The sequence below is a fragment of the Brachypodium distachyon genome, chromosome 4, assembly GCF_000005505.3.
Source record: "Brachypodium distachyon strain Bd21 chromosome 4, Brachypodium_distachyon_v3.0, whole genome shotgun sequence".
NCBI classification, from domain to species: domain Eukaryota; kingdom Viridiplantae; phylum Streptophyta; class Magnoliopsida; order Poales; family Poaceae; genus Brachypodium; species Brachypodium distachyon.
This window is the reverse complement of record NC_016134.3, coordinates 29,967,951-29,990,155: the sequence shown is the minus strand read 5'-3', so window position 1 is coordinate 29,990,155 and position 22,205 is coordinate 29,967,951. Positions and strand designations below refer to the sequence as shown.

At 43.6% G+C, this 22,205-nt stretch overlaps 2 protein-coding genes and 1 long non-coding RNA gene across 12 annotated transcripts; all 3 read right to left on the bottom strand.

Annotated features, from left to right (window-relative positions):
* LOC100822999 lies at window positions 1-5,533 on the bottom strand. 10 transcript variants are annotated; one of them, XR_001407898.2, is made up of 7 exons: window positions 4,265-5,531; window positions 4,021-4,060; window positions 3,263-3,547; window positions 1,884-3,172; window positions 1,569-1,779; window positions 507-532; window positions 1-320 (listed from the first exon to the last, which is right to left on the bottom strand). It is a non-coding gene; the product is annotated as an uncharacterized LOC100822999 (long non-coding RNA). The 10 variants fall into 10 exon arrangements; XR_002966188.1 differs by having other exon boundaries at window positions 3,263-4,060; window positions 4,265-4,413; window positions 4,622-5,531; XR_002966189.1 differs by having other exon boundaries at window positions 3,263-4,060; window positions 4,265-4,413; window positions 4,629-5,531.
* A 2,519-nt stretch (window positions 5,534-8,052) lies between these two features.
* On the bottom strand, window positions 8,053-13,604 carry LOC100841375 (disease resistance protein RPP13). Its single transcript, XM_003577754.4, has 3 exons — window positions 12,546-13,604; window positions 10,072-12,246; window positions 8,053-8,622 (listed from the first exon to the last, which is right to left on the bottom strand). The coding sequence occupies exons 1-3, from the start codon at window positions 13,331-13,333 to the stop codon at window positions 8,613-8,615; spliced, it is 2,973 nt and encodes a 990-aa protein (XP_003577802.1). The 5' UTR covers window positions 13,334-13,604; the 3' UTR covers window positions 8,053-8,612.
* Window positions 13,605-14,917: 1,313 nt separating this feature from the next.
* LOC100832800 (bifunctional purine biosynthesis protein PurH-like) lies at window positions 14,918-20,670 on the bottom strand. The gene is given in 11 exon segments (XM_003576237.3): window positions 14,918-15,575; window positions 15,678-15,804; window positions 15,958-16,268; window positions 16,271-16,295; window positions 16,401-16,610; window positions 17,052-17,209; window positions 17,301-17,478; window positions 17,938-18,068; window positions 18,194-18,296; window positions 18,677-18,773; window positions 19,147-20,670. Coding segments are annotated over 11 exon segments (1,590 nt in total). The 5' UTR covers window positions 19,245-20,670; the 3' UTR covers window positions 14,918-15,423.
* Window positions 20,671-22,205: the final 1,535 nt, after the last annotated feature.

Genomic DNA, 22,205 nt, shown 5'->3' with positions numbered 1-22,205 from the left:
TAAATGAAATGCATTAGTCTGATCTATTTAGATAGATAACTAAAATTCACAATTTCATTAATTAAGTCCAGAAGAACAAATTTCCAAATGAAAAGCATTGTCTGAACTGAAGCGTGAGAAACCAACAAAGAAATTAATTTCATCCTCAAGAAAAATGCCTAGATCGGATCCTCTATCCTGAATGGGTGTTTCCTGTTCAAAACACATACAGTTTTTCTCCCTTCACTTAAGATACCAATTTTCCATCCTCAAGAAGTCAATCCCTCCACTTCCATCACCTTCCTCGGTGTTTCCACAGGATATATTGTTCCAAAGCATACCTGTTACACAGTAAACATGTATTAGTATTAGCTTGTCGCATTCATGACATCATTTTTCATACAATGATATTGCAGCAGTACATGCTTAAAGAAACGAAATAATTATGTATACATGCACTGATGCACACCTTCTTGGGTAAGGAGAGATAAGGAAAAATTAACAGAGATAAGGAGCTCATGAATAACCTTTTTTTCTCAGTGCTTTTCCCAATCTGAAAAAAGAACAGCATTTATTCATGAATTTGAACGATGGATCTCAAAATGATGCAAAGGAAAAAAAAGGGTGACGTACTGCAAGGTAAAAAGATGAAAATTAATAGAAAAAAGTTCATCTGATATGAGCTAGGAGCAAGCACAGGGCTAGGTTAAGGTATGTAAATCTGAAGAATATGATACATGTAGAAAAAAGATCTCAACACACTGAATTAGTATTCCCATCTGCTTACAAAAAGAAATGACACTACAAGTGAATCTGATGATGTACAAGTCTTAAAATGAAATGACCACACAGAGCTAACATCAATTCTCTGAACCAGAAATTACTTGTACAGAAACTTGAACATACACAGATATGCAACTCCAGTGCATCCATTTATCTGAACAAAAAAAATTATAAGCCCGCTGCCACACTTCATATCTGTTCTACTGAACAAGCATACAACCATCGCATACACATAAAAAGCAACACCACCTTAATTCATACAGTAGCAGTCAAGGATTTGGTGACCAATTGCAGTTCTCAGATCAAATACATGCTTGTGTACTGGACATACATACTCTCAGATTTTACTATTTAATAGAACTAATGATTTTCTAATTTGACACAACCTGCTATATCTACACACAAGGCCTGAAACTGATTTATCAGTGCCCCTATGTGCACACATACACTGGTCTTAATTATTTCACCAAGCCATGCAAGTGGTTAAACTACAAGAACATAAGTTTTCTATACCTCTGTATCTAACTCTTTTTCTCTGAAGCTTAAATTCTCAAAGGTTCACCAGCACTCTCTCCCTCAAAAATCGAATCTACAATCGATCCTTGATTTCTTTGCTTCTTGTTGAGCTAATGGTAACACTAAGCATCTGAAAAAACACCTCACTTGGTTTCCACTGCGAACAACAATTACTCAAGCCAAGGTTTCCCTAATCCCCTCTTCAAGCATCAGAACATCACAAAAGCAAGTAAAAATTCAGTTTTTCTCTTGGACAACAAAAACTGGTTTTCTCAACTCCAAGGCTGTACCTTAACACTTTTACTACTTCTCATACTCTCCTTGCTCAGCTCGTCCTCCTCCCTGTTGTTCTACTACTAAGCACTTCTCCCCAGCTGCAGCACAACTGGCCCTGGCCTTCTCGTCCCCGAATCCTTTCTCCTCCGCAGTCCTTGCGCTCCCAGGTCGTCACTTGTCAGTTTAGAGACCACTAATTCTTCACATGTCTCACAGATTAGTACACTGCATGAGTGAAGGACCAGGAATTTCAGAGGTTCAAAACAACCAGAGCACGTAAGAACACTTCAACTAAATCTGCACACACAAAATTCATCAATTCGCGTTACCTTTTCCAGCCTTGATTGCTTCAACGTGCTATTTTGAAATCCAATTAACCCGCAGGATAGGAACGATTAGATTCGATACCATGTTGTTGTTTCAAGAGCAAGGAGAGGAACCACATCAGAGAGAGGGAGCGCCATGGGAAGGGGATACGGAGGGGACGCCATGGGAGGGCGGAGGTGGGGAACCATATAGAGTGGCGGCGACCGCACGAGGAGGAAGAGGGAGCCCCATGACGGCGAGAACGGCGAAGCACTGGAAGCGCTGGAGGTCAGCGGCTGCTGAGGTGGGAAAGGGCGGCAGCAGCGGCGGAGGCGAGGACGGGGAAAGGGTGGCGGCGGACGCGGGGCAATCCTATCGGGATCGGACTGGATGGTTCTTTTTTTTGCTCGGTTTTCTCGTCAAAAGGGGGCTCGTCGGACTGTTTTTTTTACATTTTACCGGTGCCCACGGAAGAACATTTTGTATGTTGATTTTTTTTTTCAGTAAAGTCATATGTATGGTTGACTAATGACACTGCAAATTACTTTGATATTATTTTTAAAAATGGAAGACATGCTTCGTTCCGACGAAATAAATTGATGATAAAGTCATTTGTGGTTCGCGAACAGTTTGGCATACTTCTCAAATAATATCCTCGCAAGAAAATCATACTTTCTTCAATATTACATTTACATTTGCGCTGATACAGTTAAACCAAATTAGACTACTCACTACAGATAAATTAGACTAAAACCACTATTATGTATTCACAACACTTGCTAGTAAATTTATCCTAATTCCGGTGACAAACATTACCAACATTTTGGTTTTTCACATTATATTTAATTGCTTCCATTAGAAAGAGACAAGGAGTGTTTTTTTTGTCACAAAAGGATGCGAGGAGCAAGCGACCACTCTTTTATATTTAGGAGTAAATCTTTGGTTATATCTTTAAGTAGTATCATATGGCATAAATGATTCTTGGTTCAAAAAATCTATAAAGATAATAGTCGAGAAGTAACTTAAATTGAAGTAAACACTTGCAGGCCTCCAAAAACATTAGTTTCCTAAAAGTGCAGAAGGCAGAACAGAAGGCACTCAGTAGAAGCTGCTAGTCTCCTCCCAATTCCCCATCACACATGCCTTGCCCGGTCTGATGTAACAACACATTTGATGATACCCGGTGTTTATTGATGACCATGGATCCATCCATCTCATGACCCATAAACTTCACCAAATGTGCATTAGCTTCTGCTACAAAAAAAATCTTCAGAAATGCAGAAAGGAACACATACCCACAAGCTGCAGCTTTCTGTAAAATGTCAACAGAAGAACATTTCAGATTTAAGTTCGAACAGGGGTATTCATGAATCAAGAGGAAATATGTTAAGTCATTATTTACCTTGATCCTGGAACAAGCTAAGGTGATATTGCCTTTAGTGGACACTTTGACACAGACCTCAATGATAATTCTCACCCTCACTGTTAAGATAACATGCACCCGGTGTTGAGCTAGGAGAGCTCCTAATATGCTATCATTGGTTCTGGACTTCTGGGTATAGCATGGCAACCAGTGATAGAACCAACTAACATATGGTACAGGAAAGTTCAGCAACAAAAATCAATGTGTTCCAGATATCCAGAAAACCATTATGCCGATACAAGCACTTTGGTAACCTTGTGAACACTATTGAGGACAATACCAAAAGGAATGAGTTGAACGATTGAAGTGCGGAAAGAATTTTCTCTCTTATTGACTGGAAAATTAGGAATTACAGAGGCAACATGATTATTTTTGTTATCAGATGGTTTGCATCGTTTATTTCAAATTTCAACCACAGTTTCAATTTTCTGAGATGAACCATGGAATTCAGTTCACCAACTAAAACGCTTAAGTATTTACATTTACAGTGATTACACACTTTATGCGGCACATACTTTCCCATATTTTATTCATCTGCATGATCCAAAATGACCACAAAAATACATCTGATGCAGACATCTAATCTGATGAAATTAGTTGAACATAACAGAGATGCGTTCGAAACTGACGCGCATCGTGCAACCGACAAATTATTTAGTGAAGAAATTTCTTCAGTAAAAGGATTCTGAAACTACTCTAGATTTTATCATGACAAGATATATGAGATAGATATATACCTGAATGTCTATTATTAATGCCATTTGGTTGTCCTCCTATCTGCAGAACCAAATAGTTATAATAAGTAATCTACAAAAGAATCAATTTTCATTTTTCACGCATATAGAAGAATTGTGAATGAATATTCAGCCTTGCTTGCGAGAAGCGGAGGTTACAGGTACTGCCAAAGGGAAAGAAAATTTAAGTCCAGTCATGGGATCCAGAAAAAATGTGCTTGCATTAACAGAAGGAGACACATGTTACCTGCAGTAGGTAAACTCGTCGAAGTTGATCCCTTGTTGTTCCTGCCGTTGGCGGCAAGGAGGCGGAGCTCCTTCTACCCGCTCCGGCTTGAGCCCGGCCCGTGCCATGGTTAGACAGCGAGGCACACGCATAGATCACCATTATACAAGCTTCAAGATACAAATGGGAACACTACTGAGAATCCTCTACTGGAAGAGAGGTAAAATATGCAAAAGAACATGTGCATGCTTTCAAGAAATTAGGATTACATGTTGAATAAAAAAAACTACTGGAAGAGACGTAAATTCTGCCAACTCAAAATTTATTCTTCCAGATATTCTGTAGAAGTTTGAAATGACAGATGGATAAGTTAGATACTTTTAACCTGACACACGTTCATATTTCTTCACAAGCATTTTCTTGAACACATTGCTTGCCCCTGCACGATGTCAAACCCGAGCTCATCCTGCACAATTTCAAGTTCCATACTTCCATTAGACGGACTGAACTCAGAGATCCATCCAACCTTTCAATAAATTTGCTGCAAGTAATCACTAATGAACTGCAATTTTCTCCAGAATAACTAATTTAAAATAGCTCATTGTCATAGCTACACAGCGCGTCTCATGAAAATTCAGATGGAAGCTGGATATCATATCAGAAGCACTCGGACAAAAATCAAGAAGCCTTGCTAGCTGCTGGATTTGGACTACAATCCAACTGCCGTCTGCCGCTGCCATATGTGAGGAGCCTCGTCGGAGAAAAACCACGACGAGCCAGCTGCTATCCCTTGGCCTATTAGGGCACCGCCATGGGAGGAGAGCACATGGAGGAATGAAATCGGGGATGGGGGGAAACTTAGCTGTGGGTGCGGCGGCTAGATCGCGCCCTGCGGCGGCCTCCCACGGACCGAAGCGATGGTGTGCAGAGGCAACAGCCCCCCTCCTGGAGCGGATGACGAAGGTACAGGCCGAGATGGGGAGAAAAAAGGGAAGGAGGCCAGGCGGGGGTGGCGGCAAGGCTGCCCGTGCGGAGATGGACGTGGGGGAGGAGGCACGGCAGCGGCGGCTCGATGAGGAGGGCGGGTGCGGGACGGCCTCCGCCCGAACCTGGCGTGGAGGACAGCGTGAGGAGGTGGCGACCAGAGGAGGTGGCGACCAGAGGAAGGGGACGGGAGGGTTGCAGCTTGCAGCGGGAAGGGAGGCGGCGACGAACCCTAGGAGGAGGTTAGCGGAGGGGATCGAGCGACGGAAAGAGAAGAGAAGATCGGGGCTGAGGAATTGAGGATAGCGATGGGTGGGCGGTGGCAATCGATGTAATTTACGTGGGTGCGGCTGTTCGCTCGGGGTGGGGGTGGCAGGACGTAACTGCAAATTAAGAAATAGTAAAAGAAAATATAATGTCAAATTTAATAAAATTAATTTAGAGTTCTAGATATGGGTAGATTTTTTTTTATAAATTTGATCGAAATTGTAAAAGTTTGACTTATCACAAAGATGTGACTTCTTATATTCAGATTCAGGAACCAAGAAAGTATTATTTTTGCTAACGAGTTCAAGTTTTATAACTCAATTCCAGGAGACGAGCTTGAGGCGAGGTGAGTAACTCGTGAGTTCCGAATTTTATTTCGAGTAAAATGTATCAGAGATCCCAATTCTTTTGTAAATGTTTCAAGTTAGTCCTAATTCTTTCAAACTGCACGTTTGAGTCCCAATTATTTCATAAGTGGTTCAGCACAGGTCCTAGTATGATTCAGGCGTGTGTCTGTTGCCGACGTGACTATTTGGACCCGCATGTGAAGTGACAAGGTGGATGCTTTTTTTCTAAAAAAACCCTGCCACTTGCTTTATTCTCCTCGTCAGCCCCTCTGCTCTTTCCCTCCTTTTCCGCCGCCAGCAACCTCCTCGCCGGCCACTCTGCCCGGCCCGCCCCCCACCTCCGCTCCACAAGCTCGCCCCGCTCAGCCCCCAACACAAACAGAATCACACTAATGGAATATACTAGTACTACCAATTGCAGAGACAGGAACGGCGTCAGACGGTGAGGGCGACGGAGGCTTGGGGGTCGGCGGCCACCGACGGAGCTACGCTGAAGATCTCGACGGCCACGGCAAGCTGACCTTTGGGCTCGTCGCGCGCCGCGCCCTCGAAACGCACGACCCCGACGTAGTAGGCAGCGCCCGCTGTGTGGAGGTGCCGAAGGGCGTGGCGAGCTCCGCGATCTCGAGGAGAGTCGCTCGGGCTTCGTCGAGGTCATCGGCGTTGACGGACTCCGCGCACTGGAGGAGGAGGGTTAGCAGGTTGAGCCCTTCCTCGTCCCCATGCTTCTGCCGTTGGGATTCTCGGCGGTCCTTGGCGGCGACTTGGGCGGCTGCTGCAATGCGCGGACCGGTTGGGGGTGGGGGTTGTTTCGGGGATTCATCTGGCGGGGTTGGGGAGGAGCCGAGCTTGTCGGGGGGAGGGGCAGACGGCAGAGGCGGCCGGGCGGCGGATGAGGAGGAGAGACGGGCGGAGATTGGAGAACAGGGTGAGGAGGTCAGAGGCGGTGGGGGAGAGTAGGGAGCGGAGGCAGAGCTGGCGAGGCATGCGGCGACGCGGGGAGGTGGAGAGGCGCATAAGGGCGTGAGGAGGAAAAGGAGGGCGTGGTCGGGCCGTCGGGGGCGAGGAGGTCGACCTGAGTGACGGGAGCCTAGAGAGACCGGGAGGCGGCAAGTCGGGCGAGTGACGGGAGCATAGAGAGACCGGGAGGACAAAGAGAAAGGGGAGGGGTTGACGGGGAGAAGAATGCAAATAGCAGGGTTTTTTTTAGCAAAAAAACTTGTCAGCTGACAAAAAACTTGTCAGCTGACATGTGTGACCAAATAGCCACGTCGGCAGCAGACACGCGCCCGAGCCACAATAGGACCTGTGATGAACCACTTATGAAACAATTAGAATTCAAATGTGCAGTTTCAAAGAATTAGAACTAATTTGAGACTTTTACGAAAGAATTGGGACTTCTGATGCATTTTACTCTTTTATTTCCATCCCTGCTTTATAAACGCTCATCTCCCTTTCCGAGTGCTCCTTTCTCTCTTGATTCCTTCCTTAGTCGGCTAGAACAGCTACTGATCACATCTAGTGATCAACAATAGAGAACCAATACGAAGCGATGATTCGATCGTCTCAAGAACAAATAGTTCATTGTCTAAAACCTTCTCACAGAACGGCATATTGTTAGCTTCCAATATAACATAAATAATACTCCTCCGTTCCAAGTGACTCAAATTTGTCCAAATATGAATATATATACTCAAGAAGCGTCTATTTGTTTGGTGGAACGCTCACCTTGATCTCCGTGGCGATTACGGGTTGATTTATAACTAGGAAAAACGCTTAGCGTGGCCTTACAAGTTAATATCCACTCAGCCTTGGTTAATGTCCACTCAGCCTTAAAGATTGATTACATGACGGAAGGCACCAAGAATAGGAAGCAACAACAGAAGAATAGGAAGGGACATGAGAGGGTTGGCATGCATGCACTTATATCGCTAACAGCGTCTAGATATATATAATAGAAAGTCACTTAATATGGGACGAAGAGATTAAAAGACACCGCTGGTTCGGTCCACAAATTAAAAAACGAACCAAAGGCACGACCAACAATTATCTCAAAATTGTGGTAACCATTGAACTACTCGGCAACAATAATAGCACATGCTCCATCCGTCCCATATTAAGTGACTCAAATTTGTTTAAATATAGATGTAATAGAAAATCACTTAATATTAGACTTAATATTAGACTGAGGAGTAGCAAATAAGCCCTAAATGAGTAAATGGACGTGTATATACAGGTCCACGCTATATCTCAATAAGCCGTCACTGTACGTGTCAAATCCAGTTCACGCAAAAATCACCGATAATCAACCATACCACACTAGTTCGTGTTTGTGCTACATGACATGATACAAGAATATGTTACGAGTAATAATTCTACAGCCACGAACTACTCCCTTCGTTTCATAATTCTTGTCTCAAATTTGTCCAAAAGTGAATGTATCTATTCCTAAAATGTGTCTAGATACATGTAATATTTTGACAAGAATTATGAAACGGAGAGAGTAGATACCATGGCGAACTTTATTCTTAGAGACGGACATTGTTCGGCACGGATGGAGGCTTATCTCGCAGCCTGCATGATGAACTCCGGCAATATATTTTCACCGGAGAAAACGCAAAATCTTTACTTCTCCTTGCATAGATAGGAAAAGAGTTCCTGTACAAGCCCAAAGCTAAGGTAGCATGTGCATGACCTCACCGGGGAGGCAGACACTAAACTAGATAAGGTTGAAACCCATGGCTAAGTTCCTGAACTCCAGCAACGCTGCTTTAACATATGCTGCAAAATGAAAATGGATATAATGTCATCAACCATTTAAACCAGCAACAATGTGCCGCAATTGCAATACAGTGTTTTAAGTTCTTCTATCAACATACACTGTTGCAATTTGCTTTTCTATGTCATAAGCATATTAAAAAACCCGACTCTGGTTAGCATTAAGCTACATCATGATCCTAATGAAGAAAGTGTTACAATGAAATCATTGGTTTCACCAAGGAGTCTTAGAGTACAACAATATAATCACATATTTTCTTCAAAAAAAATCACATATATTCTTTGAGAAGATAAACAATGAAATCATCATCACTCATCATAGGCAGTCCCGTTCAACATTTCAGCCTAGTCTACATGAATGGTAAAGTTGATAGCCGCTATCCAACCAGCGATTTGTTTTGGTGGGTTATAGAAATTTTGCATTAATCTCTGACAGTCTAGAAATTTCCACATGATCAGAACAAATAAAAACATGTGCACCATTTATTTTGGTGGGTTCCAGTTGATACATGCAGTACATATTCATCTGATATAAAATAGATGCCTAAATTAGAATTTCAAAATGGATACAACTTTATACTCCCTCCGTCCCATATTAAGTGACTCAAATTTGTCCAAATATGAATGTATCTATGCCTAAAAAGCGTCTAGATACATGTAATAGAATGTCACTTAATATGGGATGGAGGGAGTAGTATAATCTTCCTAAAGAATGGCTTGTGACATATGGTCCCTAGTTATTTCTTAAAACTGTAATCAATAACTAGCCAAATACCAGAGGCCGTTTGTAAGCATATTTCCAGAAATACTTCTCAATCAAAACTAGAATTAATCCTCTAGAAAAGGGCCTACATGGACGAAGGACAAACAACATTAAGAAGAAGAAATGTGCACGAATGTGTCTCAATCACATCAGGTTGTAGTTCGATTTAATACAAATGTTAACTGACTTAAACAAGCATCATGTCCTGTAGGGTACTAGGATGAGAACTCAATCCTAGTACATCATGGAACAGCTAGGACGGAATCACTATAATCTGGGGTATGTAACTTGTCGGAGATCAATTTAATGCATTTCAGTTTAATCCCAATAGCGACATTCGAAAAGAAAGAAAATCCACAAAATCAAGAGAGAAATAATCTACACTGTTTATTTGGTATAACCTGATAATACATCAGATCCATGAAATATGCATAGATGTGACCTATGACCTATCCATTAGAGTTGACTATCGAATACAAATTTTTTTCAAAAATATAAAAACTTGTGTAATATTGTTGTGTCATTGTCTTATAATAATGCGGCACTTACAACTAGTACCACAGATACTGCTGAGCAATGGAGAATAGTGAATGTATATCCTATTTGAGATACTCATTGGCATGGAAGATGAGTGAACACAAAGAAGCACAAAGCGTGCAAAGAGTTTACAGAACTAACAGTTTCCTCACCTTGCAGAAGGGGGCATCACACCGTTCCCAGCACTGGACAGCTCGGGTTCTGAAACTATCATTTGCTTCAAAGCTGAGTTGAGTTTATTCACTGTACCCAATTGGATTATACATTTCTTCTGTGACATATTCTGTGTTAACTGAACTTGATTGAACTCAATGGAGGATTTCTTCTCACGTGCTGGTCCATCTGCTGCAACATATTTCACAGTATACTGAGTTTCGCTTGGATCAATCCTTTTGAGAAACGTAACTTTTGGTCTCTTAGGATGCTTCTTCGCTGCAGTTTCCCACATTTCTACAGTTTTCATACTGACCATTGAATCAAGAGCAACTTCCTCGAGACAATCATGGTATTCAATCTTGATGCCGGAAAGACCAACAAGATCTTCACAGAGCAGCTGTAGTGAGACAAGATACGGCAGAGCCCCTTCTTCAATCGTAGGAGCGATGGGTACTTGCATTACAAGGCATAAACGTCGCAAGCTTGGGAAATCCCCCTTTTTAATGATGAAGCTCCCAAGGTTAGCTTCAACCAACTTGAGATAAAGCAAGTAGCGCAGCTTACACAGGTTTGATAGATCACTCCCCGTTAGATTAGTCGATGAAAGGCACAAATCCGTGAGGCCACACAAGGATGTAATAAACTGAGGCAATTGATTCAGCCTACCGTGCAGTTTCAGTGAGCTAAGATAACAATATTCTTGTATAGAACCTAGGAAGTCTCCCAAAGAATTTCCAAAATCAAGTGACAGAGAACGAACACCTGTTGTGTCCATACCATCCTGAGCAAACTTCTGAACTGCGTTTGAAATGTGAGTCAAGCTATTGTTGTCTGTTGTACTACTGGATTCACACCATATCTTCACCTTTTTTAATTCATTCATATGATCCATTAGTTGTAGAAATCCAGGGTTCTCGTCAGCAATAAATCCCGCAAGAGTCTTCAACTTACTTTTTTTGGGCAAGAACTTCACTAGTTCACTCGTTTTCAAGTTATTTGTCCCAAGCTTAAACTTTCCAAACAAGTGAGCCAGGTGAGGCAACCCAATGAGTTCCACTGGCAATATCTCTATCTTTGTCTTCCTCAAGTCTAGTGTCTCTAGGCAGTGTAACTTGTCAATTTTCCTTGGAAGATCGCTGATAGCGCCCCCAAGGCTCAGATATTTTAGATGCCACAGCTTATGTATGTCCTTGAGATGATCGTCCTCCAAATCATTGCATTCTTCCAGATCCAACACTCGCAGCAGCTTGCACTTGTAAAACTCAGAAGCAGCTTCCCCCGCATTCCCGAAGATCGTTAGAGACCGGGCACGAAATTTCTCACTGTTGGATGCTTCATTGTTTATTGGACTTGTCTGCTGGTGCTGGTGCTGGTTCAGGCCCAAGGCGCTGCCACTTGCAGGGTTTTGAATGAACAGGTGACGAAAATTGCTTCGATTTTGATCATGAAGAGATGTGATAAAGTAATCAGACATGGACTTGTGCAGGATGAACTCATGCATGATACCATGAGTTTTGCACGTCTTCACCTTTGCGTTGTTGCTAGCATCAATTGGACGAATAATATTCCGATCAACAAGCTCCCTGAAGTTTTCATCTGCTACCTCCAGGTCACTGCGTTTATACTGACATTGCACATATCCTTCAGCTAACCATCGCCTAATTAGAGTATTTTTCCTAATGGGATGACCATTTGGGAACAAACTTGTGTATAGCAAGGAGGTCCTGAGAGGATAGCCAGACAAATTGCTGTAGTTATTTACAAGAACCTGTCGCAGTTTTGTGAAGTCTGACTCCTTCTCCATATGATGACCAAGACTGCGGCAAACTTGCGCACAATGACTTCCTGTTAGCTCATTCTCGCCTAGCAAAAATTTGGCCACACTAACAAGTGCAAGTGGAAGGCCATCACACTTCTCCACAATTGCTGTTGAACCCCGCTCCAATTCAGGCGAACATCCTCGAAAGAAAACCTTCTTATTTAGCAAAACCTTGGAATGCTCCGCATTAAGAATGCTCATCTTGTAAACATAACCATCATCTGAGCTGCAAGCATTAGCTACTGACTGAAGAGCTGTGGTTACTATGATTCTGCTTTCTGTTTCCTTAGTAAGGATAGACTTTATGGCATCCCAATGTTGCTTGTTTATGTCATCAATTACAATTAAACACCTGGAGAATAAAATGATAAATGAATAAGTTAGTATATCTGTTGACCGGACGCAATTGGTTATTTGGTTGCCAATTCACTGAACATACATTAGCACTTTTTTTAACTCAAACATACATTAGCACTTAAATGTACATAGAACCAATTGCTTATAGGTATAACAGGTAGGAGTACTTAAGAAGGGCTTACGTCTTGCTTTTGGGAAACAGAGAGATGTAACGCTACTTCTACCAGAAATTCACAGGCAAGCAAGCAGGGAGCAAGTTGCCGTGCAGTAGACAATTATACAGAAGATTATCACCTTGTAGCCTGCAGAAATTCTTTGATCGAACTTCGGTCGGGTGGCACATCGGCAGTGAATTGCCGGAGTATCGCCGTCAGGAGCCCCTCGGGGTCCCTGTGCTGCGATGCCATGGCCCAGGCACGGCAAGGGTAGCTCTGTACCACACCAGGGGATTCATACACCGCCCTGGCCAGCGTCGTCTTCCCCGAGCCGCCGAACCCCACGATGGATATCGTGCTCAGCTTCCCCGGCTCGCTCCCCAGCAGCAGGTCGACAAGCTCCTGCTTGGGTCCCTCGATGCCGACGGGGTCACTCTCGGCCGCATCCGCCACCGTCGCCGGAGAAGAAGAAGCGGCGGAGGAGGACGAGGCCCCGCCGCTGTGGTGGTGGACGTCGTAGTTGACCCTCCGCTCGTGCGCGTCCTTGAGCCTCCTCCTGAGCTTGTGGATCTCGGCCGCGAACCGGGATCTGGTGCTCGAGACCGCCTTCTTCATGCGGTGGAGGACGGTCGAGGCTTCCCCCTCGCAGGCGACGCAGGGGAGGAAGCGGTCGATGCAGTCCTCGATGTCGTGCGCCAGATCCCGCATCTCGTCCATGGACACCGCGGCCTGGGATGCTGATGCGGAGGCGCCCGGGTTCCCGAGGTGGCTGTGGGTGTCCCTGGCGCTGGAGATCATGTCGAGCTCGGTCCGGATGAAGCGGAGGTCTTCCATGAGGCCCTTGGAGAGCTTGTGCTTCTCGCTCAGCAGCGACACCAGCTTCAGCGCCACCTCCTTTGTCAGAGCGCTCGCCACGGCGGCCTCCATCGTGTACCGACGGCGAGTGGGGTTGGGAGTTTGAGACTTGGGAGCTCAGCGAGGTGGAAATGGGAGAAGGCGGCCTACTCGGGCTGCGCGGGAGAGAAGCCGATTTTGGGCGGAGCGTCCGCCGCCGCGGCAGCGACGGAGATGGGGAGGGGGGCGACGGCGACGGCGACGACGATGCGTGGGAGTGGCCGCTGCTTCCCCTCCATGGCTATGGCTGGCGACGGACTAGTCAACGGATGATTGGGGTTGGTAGTTTGGTACTCACATTACATTGCTCCAGCAGTCCAGCTAATACTCAGATACTAGTAAAGACTACTGTAACTCCAAACGAATGGCAAAGTGCACAGATTAAGGAAGAAGATGCATATAATTACAATAACTAAATTCCATTTTAAAATTAATTATAGTAGATTAATTTAATTTAAAAAGTGTAAATTGATTAGTTTTTTTAAAGGGGAGTAAATTGATTCGAAGAACAGCTAGCAATGTACCACAGCTATAAGCATGCCTATTGTCGTTCGTCAAATTTGTACTCACTGCATATTTTATCTCAGATCTTGCAGCTATTAAAATAGATGTGCTACTATTTTCAGGTGATACTTAGGATATCACTAATTGGTAACCGTGAAGAACTAATTTAGAAGACAACACACTTTGTGTCAAGTTTTTTTTAGAAAGGAGCAGTCCGGCCTCTGCATTGGTTAATGCATACGGGCATTTCATGCAAAATTTCAAGAAAACAACTTACGATTTAAAGATCACACAACTTTTATATAAAGATCAGCCAACGAAAAAGCAATATCAAATTAAGAAAAGCTAAAAATTGTTGATTCTATTAGTGGATCGCCATCCACCCTGGCTGAACAAAACCCGTGCAATCTTCTCCAGTCGGCTTCACCCAGAGGACATATATTCAAACAGGTCCACAGGAAGAAGATAATACCATAAATATATCCAATGTGTAGCCTTGTGAATAATCTGAAAAATGAACAACTCCGATCTTAATAACTAAATAGTTCCCACAATTTCAAATAACCCAACAGAAAGCTAAAACCCTAACACGAATTTGAGTTTCTGTTGCCTTGTTAACACCATTCAACTAATTTCCAAATACATTTGTGCTATTAATCGGCGTAGATCAATTAAAAGCAAAGTGGACGACAAGCCAAACAAGGCGATCGAACGGACACCAATTTTCACATGACAAGGTTATCTTTAGTCAACCACGTTATTTTTTTTGTATTCTGGAAGAAAAAACGTGATTTGTTTTTAAGTTTCCACTAATGTCATCATTTACCCGAACACTCACACTGTTAACCTGAATAAATTGGGCAACCCAGGTAGCCAACTTGTGAACAAATCCTTTCATGCGCGCAACAGCTGTTGTATTAAAGGCCATTTCACCTTATCATCATCTTCCTATGAAGTTCATGAATGGTTTCATGCAACACAACCATTCCTTCTAGGATGTGTCAGCGCAAGCATGAAAGCAGTTTGCGTAGGTTTGATAACACTGTATGATTATAAAACCGACTTTGTGAAATTTTTAAAACGAACATTCAAAAGGTAAGCAGGTCTATACTGTTGAATCTGAACTGCATCCTCTTTCTTGGGTAAAAGGGTTATGACCCTGGAATTTAGTTTAGACAGGGGCAGCTCCCTGTTTGCAACTGGACAAACATAGCCATAAGATCCCCTTTATGACATCCCAGAACTAGACTGTCATGCGCAAATCTGCTGTACAATTCTTCTGCGAGGAACTCGTCTCGCTCCGAACGGCCGCTGCAAACAGCGATGCTTGGTTGGATCAGATTGTCAGGCTTGGGGAGATCGAAGCCTTGCCAACGCTTCATTGTAATTTTCTTTAGGCGAGTTCCAAGCCCCGAAAGCTGCTTCTCCTTTCTTACCTTCTCTCTCCCAGGTTAACCCTTACAGTTCCTCTCCTTTGATACACTCTTGTAAAGTACTTTTATTACTACCTTATAAATTGAAAGCAGCGCACACTGCATTTCAATAATGGGGGATGGATATGATGGATGATGCATAGCGATCAATCTCGAGAGTCTGCACCGTCTGTTTAGTTCTTCAGTTCAGTGCCTGAAGTGGCGGACGCCGGTGAAGAGGAGGGCGACGCCGTACTTGTTGCAGCAGTCGACGGAGTCCTTGTCCCTCATGCTGCCGCCAGGCTCCGCGATCACACCGATGCCCTTCTCGCATGCCTCCTCCACCGCATCCTTCCAAGCTGTAGGTTGCAATTCACAAGTCAGGTTGACATAACATGAGCACGGAGGAAGGAATTAAAATGCATAGGACGATTGGTTGTTTTGTTCTCATTCTCTCTCACCGAATGGGAAGAAAGCGTCGCTGGCTAGGGAAGCGCCCTTGGCCTCCTCTCCGGCTTTCCTAAAGGCGATCCGCAGGCTGTCCACCCTGTTCGGCTGCCCGCTGCCCATGCCCAGCATGCAGTTATTCTGTATGCATGTACGCAGGAAAAGTATCAATGGTGCATGGTCAGCAACAAGTAAATTGAAATTCAGTGAACCATATCTTTGGTGGTGCAAACTGCAACTCATACTCGTAACAACTCTTTTCCTTGGCACAACATGAGAAATCCATGCACTAACCTTAGCAATCACAATGGCGTTGCTCTTGACGTGCTTCGCGCAGAGCCAGGCGAACCGGGCATCTGAGAGCTCGCCGTCAGTCGGAGCCCTCTGGGAAACCTTTGTGAAGGTGATGTCTTCAGGCGCTAGATCGTCCGACTCTTGAGCTAACCAGCCACCGCTGACCTGTCTGAGCGACAGCATCCCTTTCTCGCTTCTCTTCGCCTCCAGTATTCTCAACGTCTTCGATTTCCCTTTCAGGATCCCGAGGCCCTTCTCTGTGTACCCAGGTGCGACCACGATCTCGTAGAACATCCGCGTCTCACCATCCGAAACTCACGAATTTCCTTCGAGAGATCCTATACAAGGGAGAATTGATTATTTTCTCTCCTCCCACTTCATGACTAATCGAGAATTTAGCAATAATAATGCACAGATAAGTCTATTCAAAGTCTAGCGGATACCTCGTCGATTGTGGTGTTGAAGGCAACAATCCCGCCAAATGCGCTCACAGGATCTGCCTTTACAGCCAACCTGTATGCCTCGAGGACATCAGCCCGGGACGCAACACCACACGGATTTGTGTGCTTAACCACACCACAAGTAGGGTTCTCAAACTCTGACACACAGTTCCATGCAGCATCAGCATCCAAGTAGTTGTTATACGACATTTCCTACAAAGAGGAAGGATTCCATACGTGATTGTGAGGAGCATGAGTATGAAAAAACAGGAATATTCAGAAACAAGTTAAATGAAGTTTGTCCTGGCTCCTGAGTAAATCCAATATTAGGGTTAAGGAAACAATGTTGCCCGTTCCAATAATTTGTGTGCCATTTAGTGGGGGGAAAGAGCATATCCAGAAACAAGTTATATGAAGTGTGTCCTGACTACCGAGTAAATCAAATATTGAGGTCAAGGAAACAATATTGCTCCATTCCAAGTTCCAAACTTCATGCCATTTAGCACACAAAAGAAGGAATATCCAGAAAGAAGTTGTATTAAGTGTGTCATGAGTAAATCAAATACTCAGGTTCCAGAAACAATATTCTCTAAGTTCCAAAAATTGGTGTGCCCATTTAGCTAAAGACTGAAAAGAAAAGCATGATCGTCTCACCTTTCCATGATGCTGAATTGCTGTTGCAATGCCGCCAGCATTAACTACAGAAAGACTCTTGTCAACATAAAAGGCAGCCTTTTGATGAGGGTTTTCGCCATAACGAAGTGTAGACTTCGTCGAAAGGGGGATAGTAAGGCTTGGTTGGAATATATCTCCTAGATAAATTAGAACATGACCATGTGACATCTGAAAAATAATTGGCAGAACTATTAAGCATCAGATAGTGCACCAAAAGTTGAGTGATACCTTTGTTTGGCTGCTTCCACAACCATTCTGAGACGGCTGAATCGTAAGAAGCAACATGCTGGAAAGCTTTCCATGCCAGCATCCTACGGAACTGCTGGTCATGTTGCTTTCCTTGTAGATATTCCAATACAGCAGGGTAATCTTTATGATCCACAACAACAAGAACATCCTTATGATTCTGTCAGATATTACAAAAATATAATCGAATGGTAAGTACATTATAGTACATATTAAGTACTAGATATGTCTACTGTGCTCGATATCACACGAAGATATTATAATCCATCTTTTCCAGATTATAAGATTTTCAACTTTTGCCCCAAATCAAATTTCTTAAAGTTTGACGAAGTTTATAGAAAAATCTACCAACATCTACAACTCTAAATTATTATGTTTAATCCATCATGATATTAATCTTCATAGAAATACTTACATCTACGTGATATTGTAGATATTAGTAAATTTTTCTGTAACTTTGGTCAAATTTTGAAAAGGTTTGACTTGGACAAAGCTAGAACATCTTATAATTTGAAACGAAGGGACTCATACATATCAAGTATTAGATAAAATTAGTTTACAAAACTGCAAGCCTTCATAACTGATAAGCATAGAATTCCTAACGACTAATGTAGGTTACCTTTGCTGCAGCTCGGATCAATGTAGGCCCACCAATGTCAATATTTTCGATGCCATCCTCAAAAGAAATTGCACCAGAGGTAACTTTATCATAGAATGGATACAAGTTCACCACAACCACATCAAATGTCCCTGTGCCCAAACAAATGTCCTCGTTAGCTGACAATATGATTGTTATTGTCACATAGTATGACACTTAGAAGACTTTTATGATGGTTGGCTACAAGAAGATAATACAAATGGACTAATAAACTCACCAATGCCATGCTCGTTCAATGCTTTCAGATGATGTTCTTGGTCTCTTCGAGCAAGAATGCCACCATGTATACTAGGGTGCAATGTTTTTACTCTTCCATCAAGCTGAAATCACCAAAACAGAAAATTAAACGAAGATTCCAAGAAAGATATACTCAATAGGAGACAGAGAGGCACAACAGAAGGTGTTGTCCATAAATTGTTCAAAATTCAAATAACTATCATGAGGATTCAGGAGGTATAAAATAAAAGGGATTTGAAAAATACAGAACGATCCTTATTCATCTGATCCCAAATGGAGCATGCAATTTTTTTACATGAATGAGAAATGCACATTCCATGTTGAAGAAACACTTCATGAAATGCAACTTTACAACACTTCCGACAAATTTGATTCAGGAATACTTTACTGACTACGATAGAGAATGGTTGAAAAATATATTTCAAGAAATAATGCAACAGCTGACAAATGAATTAAGTATTACCATTTCAGGAAAATGTGTGATCTGTTCAACTTTTGTAACATTCACTCCAGATGCTTCCAGACTTGATGCAGTACCACCAGTGGATATGATGGAAAACCTACAGGAGCAAAATCTGCATAAGATCCTTCACAACTAGAATGGACAAAAAAAATCAATATAGGTAATTTCAGCTGAATAATGATTCCTCCTGTACAAAATTGAGCTTGATAAATATTTCAGCAAATCCAAACCCTGGTCAAATTGTCAGCGTAGAAAAATACACAGCTAGGCAAGAAAAACTTGTTAATAAGATAACTATATCAAACAAATTCTAACTTTCAGAAAATGCAATATATGTGATAAATTAGCGCTTCCTGAAGTAGGCATGGATGTGCCACATAATTCATCATGGTAATGTGCAGCTATAAATACAACAAGACTAACACAATCTGGCGTCGACATCCCACAAGATGAAAACGTTACGCCATTACCCCAAGCTCTGAAGACCATTTCCAAGCTGGGCCAAGTCCGTTTTATCCGACAATGATAGCAGTGCTTGCTTGACTCCTGTTGCGGTTGGAACTTTCATTAGTTCAATGCTTGAAACATTAAGTGTGAAAAACTGGGGGTTTTATTCTGTAATTGTCATACTTCAACTCCCAAGTAATTTTGCTTCGATGATGTCTGATTGAGTTGACTTTGTATAAGTTGTAGTACACATGAGTTGATTAGGAGAGAGGTGCTTGGAATCACTTAAACCCTGTTAAAACCCTAGTGTGGACATGTCGGGAAAATGTAAGCAACAGTTTTATGCAACATCACATTAGCTAAGGGTGATAAATTTGGTAAGATAACTTGTTCCCAGATTTTTATAATTTTTGGAAGTCGGTTGGCCAGTGTTGTGCAATTTATTAGTGTCTTCCTTCCTAAGCTAAGAGAGCTTGGCAATCAGATACGTATTCTAATTAAATAGAAGTCACACGGCCGTAGAGTCTAATAGAAGTAAGTTTATTTTTCTATCAGTCCCTCAAGAGTATAGAAATAAGTCTGCAACAAAAGTCCAAAATAGCCACCTCTTGTGCTGAATATGATGGATTACTAACTCCTGTTCCCTTGTTTTAATGCTAGATATGTCCTAATAGTTCTAGTTTTCATATGATTGGCAATGCTATTTTTCCATAGCAATTCCAGTTCTACCATCAACTTGGACCACTGATGTACTGAAACTAGACAATAGGAAACCCTTTTTCTATTAAAATCCTGATGATACAAGTGAGCAATTCTAACACCACCAGGGTTACACTGATCAATTAACTACTAGTGCTAGATAACACCTAGTTTGACCTGATGGACTAACAGGAAATGACAGCAGCAATAGCTACTCACAAGAGACAATGACAGAAGATAGAGTCCATGGACTAATATCCTACCTACCCAACAAGCCTTGCCAAATCATACAAAGGTACTAATATACTCCCTCCGTCCCATAATTCTTGTCTCAAATTTGCCCAAAAAATAGATGTATCTATTCCTAAAAAGGGTCTAGATAAATATAATATTTTGAAAAGAATTATCAGACGGAGGGAGTAACAGATATCACACCCACCAGCACAGCATCAAGAATCCATCCACGGAACCGAAAGTAGCACAAAACAGTGACAGACAAAACTAGTTAGTAGACAGTAGTTATCATGAGGCTGTGGGTGTTTTGTGGGCAAGGAGGAATGCGCAGACATGACGTGCAATCTGGTGGAGCAAGACGACCTGGTGTCCCTGTTGGAAGCCGGCGACGAGAAGAAGAGCGGATGAGGAAAGCGCTTGGAGCCTTGGAGGAGCCGCCGCCGACCGTCGACGGAGATCGAACGTGGGTGTTTCGATGGAGGCAGCGTCGGGGGAGATTCGGGGAGGCGGCGGCGGCGGGCGCGGGAGGGCAGCCGGCGGGGATGCGGGAGGCCATCGACGGAGCACCAGTGCAGCAGCGAGGCGGCGGTTCTTCAGGTTCGACGCTCTTTTTTTTTTTTTTTTTTTGAGCGGGGGTTCGACGCTCTCTGTTTCCAGCGGCACCAGACACTGCAGACTGCAATGCAAAGCAGCCCAGTGCTGAAGGAGATCCCCCGGCCCAGCCTGACCTGGATCGTGGTCCAGGCCCATAAGAAACTACGGCCCAACTAAGAAAGCCCATCACGCTCAAATAATAACCAAACAAAAAAGCCCATCTTCAAGCCGCCTAACTCGGCTCATCGACACGTGTAGCTCTCCTATCGTCATGACGTCACCCTCTCCGTCGTCTCCGGCGGCGGTCCGCCGGAGCCGTAGACGGAGAAGCGCGCCTATCAGAAGAGGAACCCGATCCCGTCCATGCCCCGGCCCTCCGTCCCCTATTCCGACGCGGCGCCGAGTCAGCCGCCGACCACCAACTGGCAGCCGCTCCCTCCCGAGGTAGGTCACCAAGGTACTCACCACCACTCAACTGACGCGACCCCTCCTCTGAGCCTGGCGTCACACATGCTGGCGCAGGGCCGCGCGCGCGCACATGGAAGGCCCGCGGGATTCCCGCCTCGAACATCTCGATCTGGCGGCCGGTGCAAAGCGCAGCGCGTGCAAAGCATGTCGATTTGCGCGCCGCGCGCCGCACTCCCCCTTAGGGGGAAAAAACACACTATTCTACATGGGGATTCTGTTCATACCACACGATGACGATGCGCGGTGCCTGGATTTTGGGTTCTAGCAAGGGGCGCAGCTCTGGTCGCGTGCGTCAGGTCAACAAAACCCATGCTAAATTGCTGATTAGCATATGCTAATCATCATGGATCTATCTGCTACTAGTGCTTGCTGCTTAGGTAGAGCGCTTTATTTTTTAGTGGTTCGAGAGTACACCATGTCAGGACAGGACGATTTCCAAGCATTTGCACGCACACCCAAGGCGTTATCGTGCAGATGATTGTACATAAGATTATGTTCACATATGGTGGTGATGCACTGGGCCTGACAGCACCTCCTAGCGTATCTCTAATTTTGGGTTTTTGTGGTCGCCGTGTTTAAGTTGGCCACATTAGTTAAAAGGAAACCATGCTAATGAGCATATGATAATCATGGGGGGTTCCAGCGTTCTGTCGCATTTTTTGTTTTGCTAGTGGTGATGGGGAAGGATACAAGAAGCAGGGATAATTGCTCCAAGAAATGATGTCGAATTTAATCGATTGAACTACTGAATCTTCAGCAAGACCAGGGTAAGCTTGCAAAGGAATGCGGCCTACATGATGTGTCTTCCACAATATTTTTCCCTGGCCCGAGTCGTGAGTCATGAGGTTCATATTAACTGAAACAAATCAGATATTTTATCTCGAATTTCTTGGCTTTGGAGTACGCCTCGGACCTTAGCTTGCCAAGCTTTTTTTTAACAGGAACCTTACCCACTTGCAGCAACTTGCCAACTCCTTTTTTTCTGCAGTCAGGCAGCTTAGGTTACGCGGGTGAGTACGACAAGTTTTTTCTTATAGTTGCTGTTAACTCCCCATTTAAAAGTTTAATATGCTTCCACATAATTGTC

Coding starts and splice junctions, on each gene's coding strand:
- LOC100841375 (XM_003577754.4), bottom strand. CDS start 13,333: ATGGAGGCCGCCGTGGCGAGCGCTCTGACAAAGGAGGTGGCGCTGAAG. Junction 12,247..12,545: donor GAATTTCTGCAGGCTACAAG/GTGATAATCTTC, acceptor TTTATTCTCCAG/GTGTTTAATTGTAATTGATG.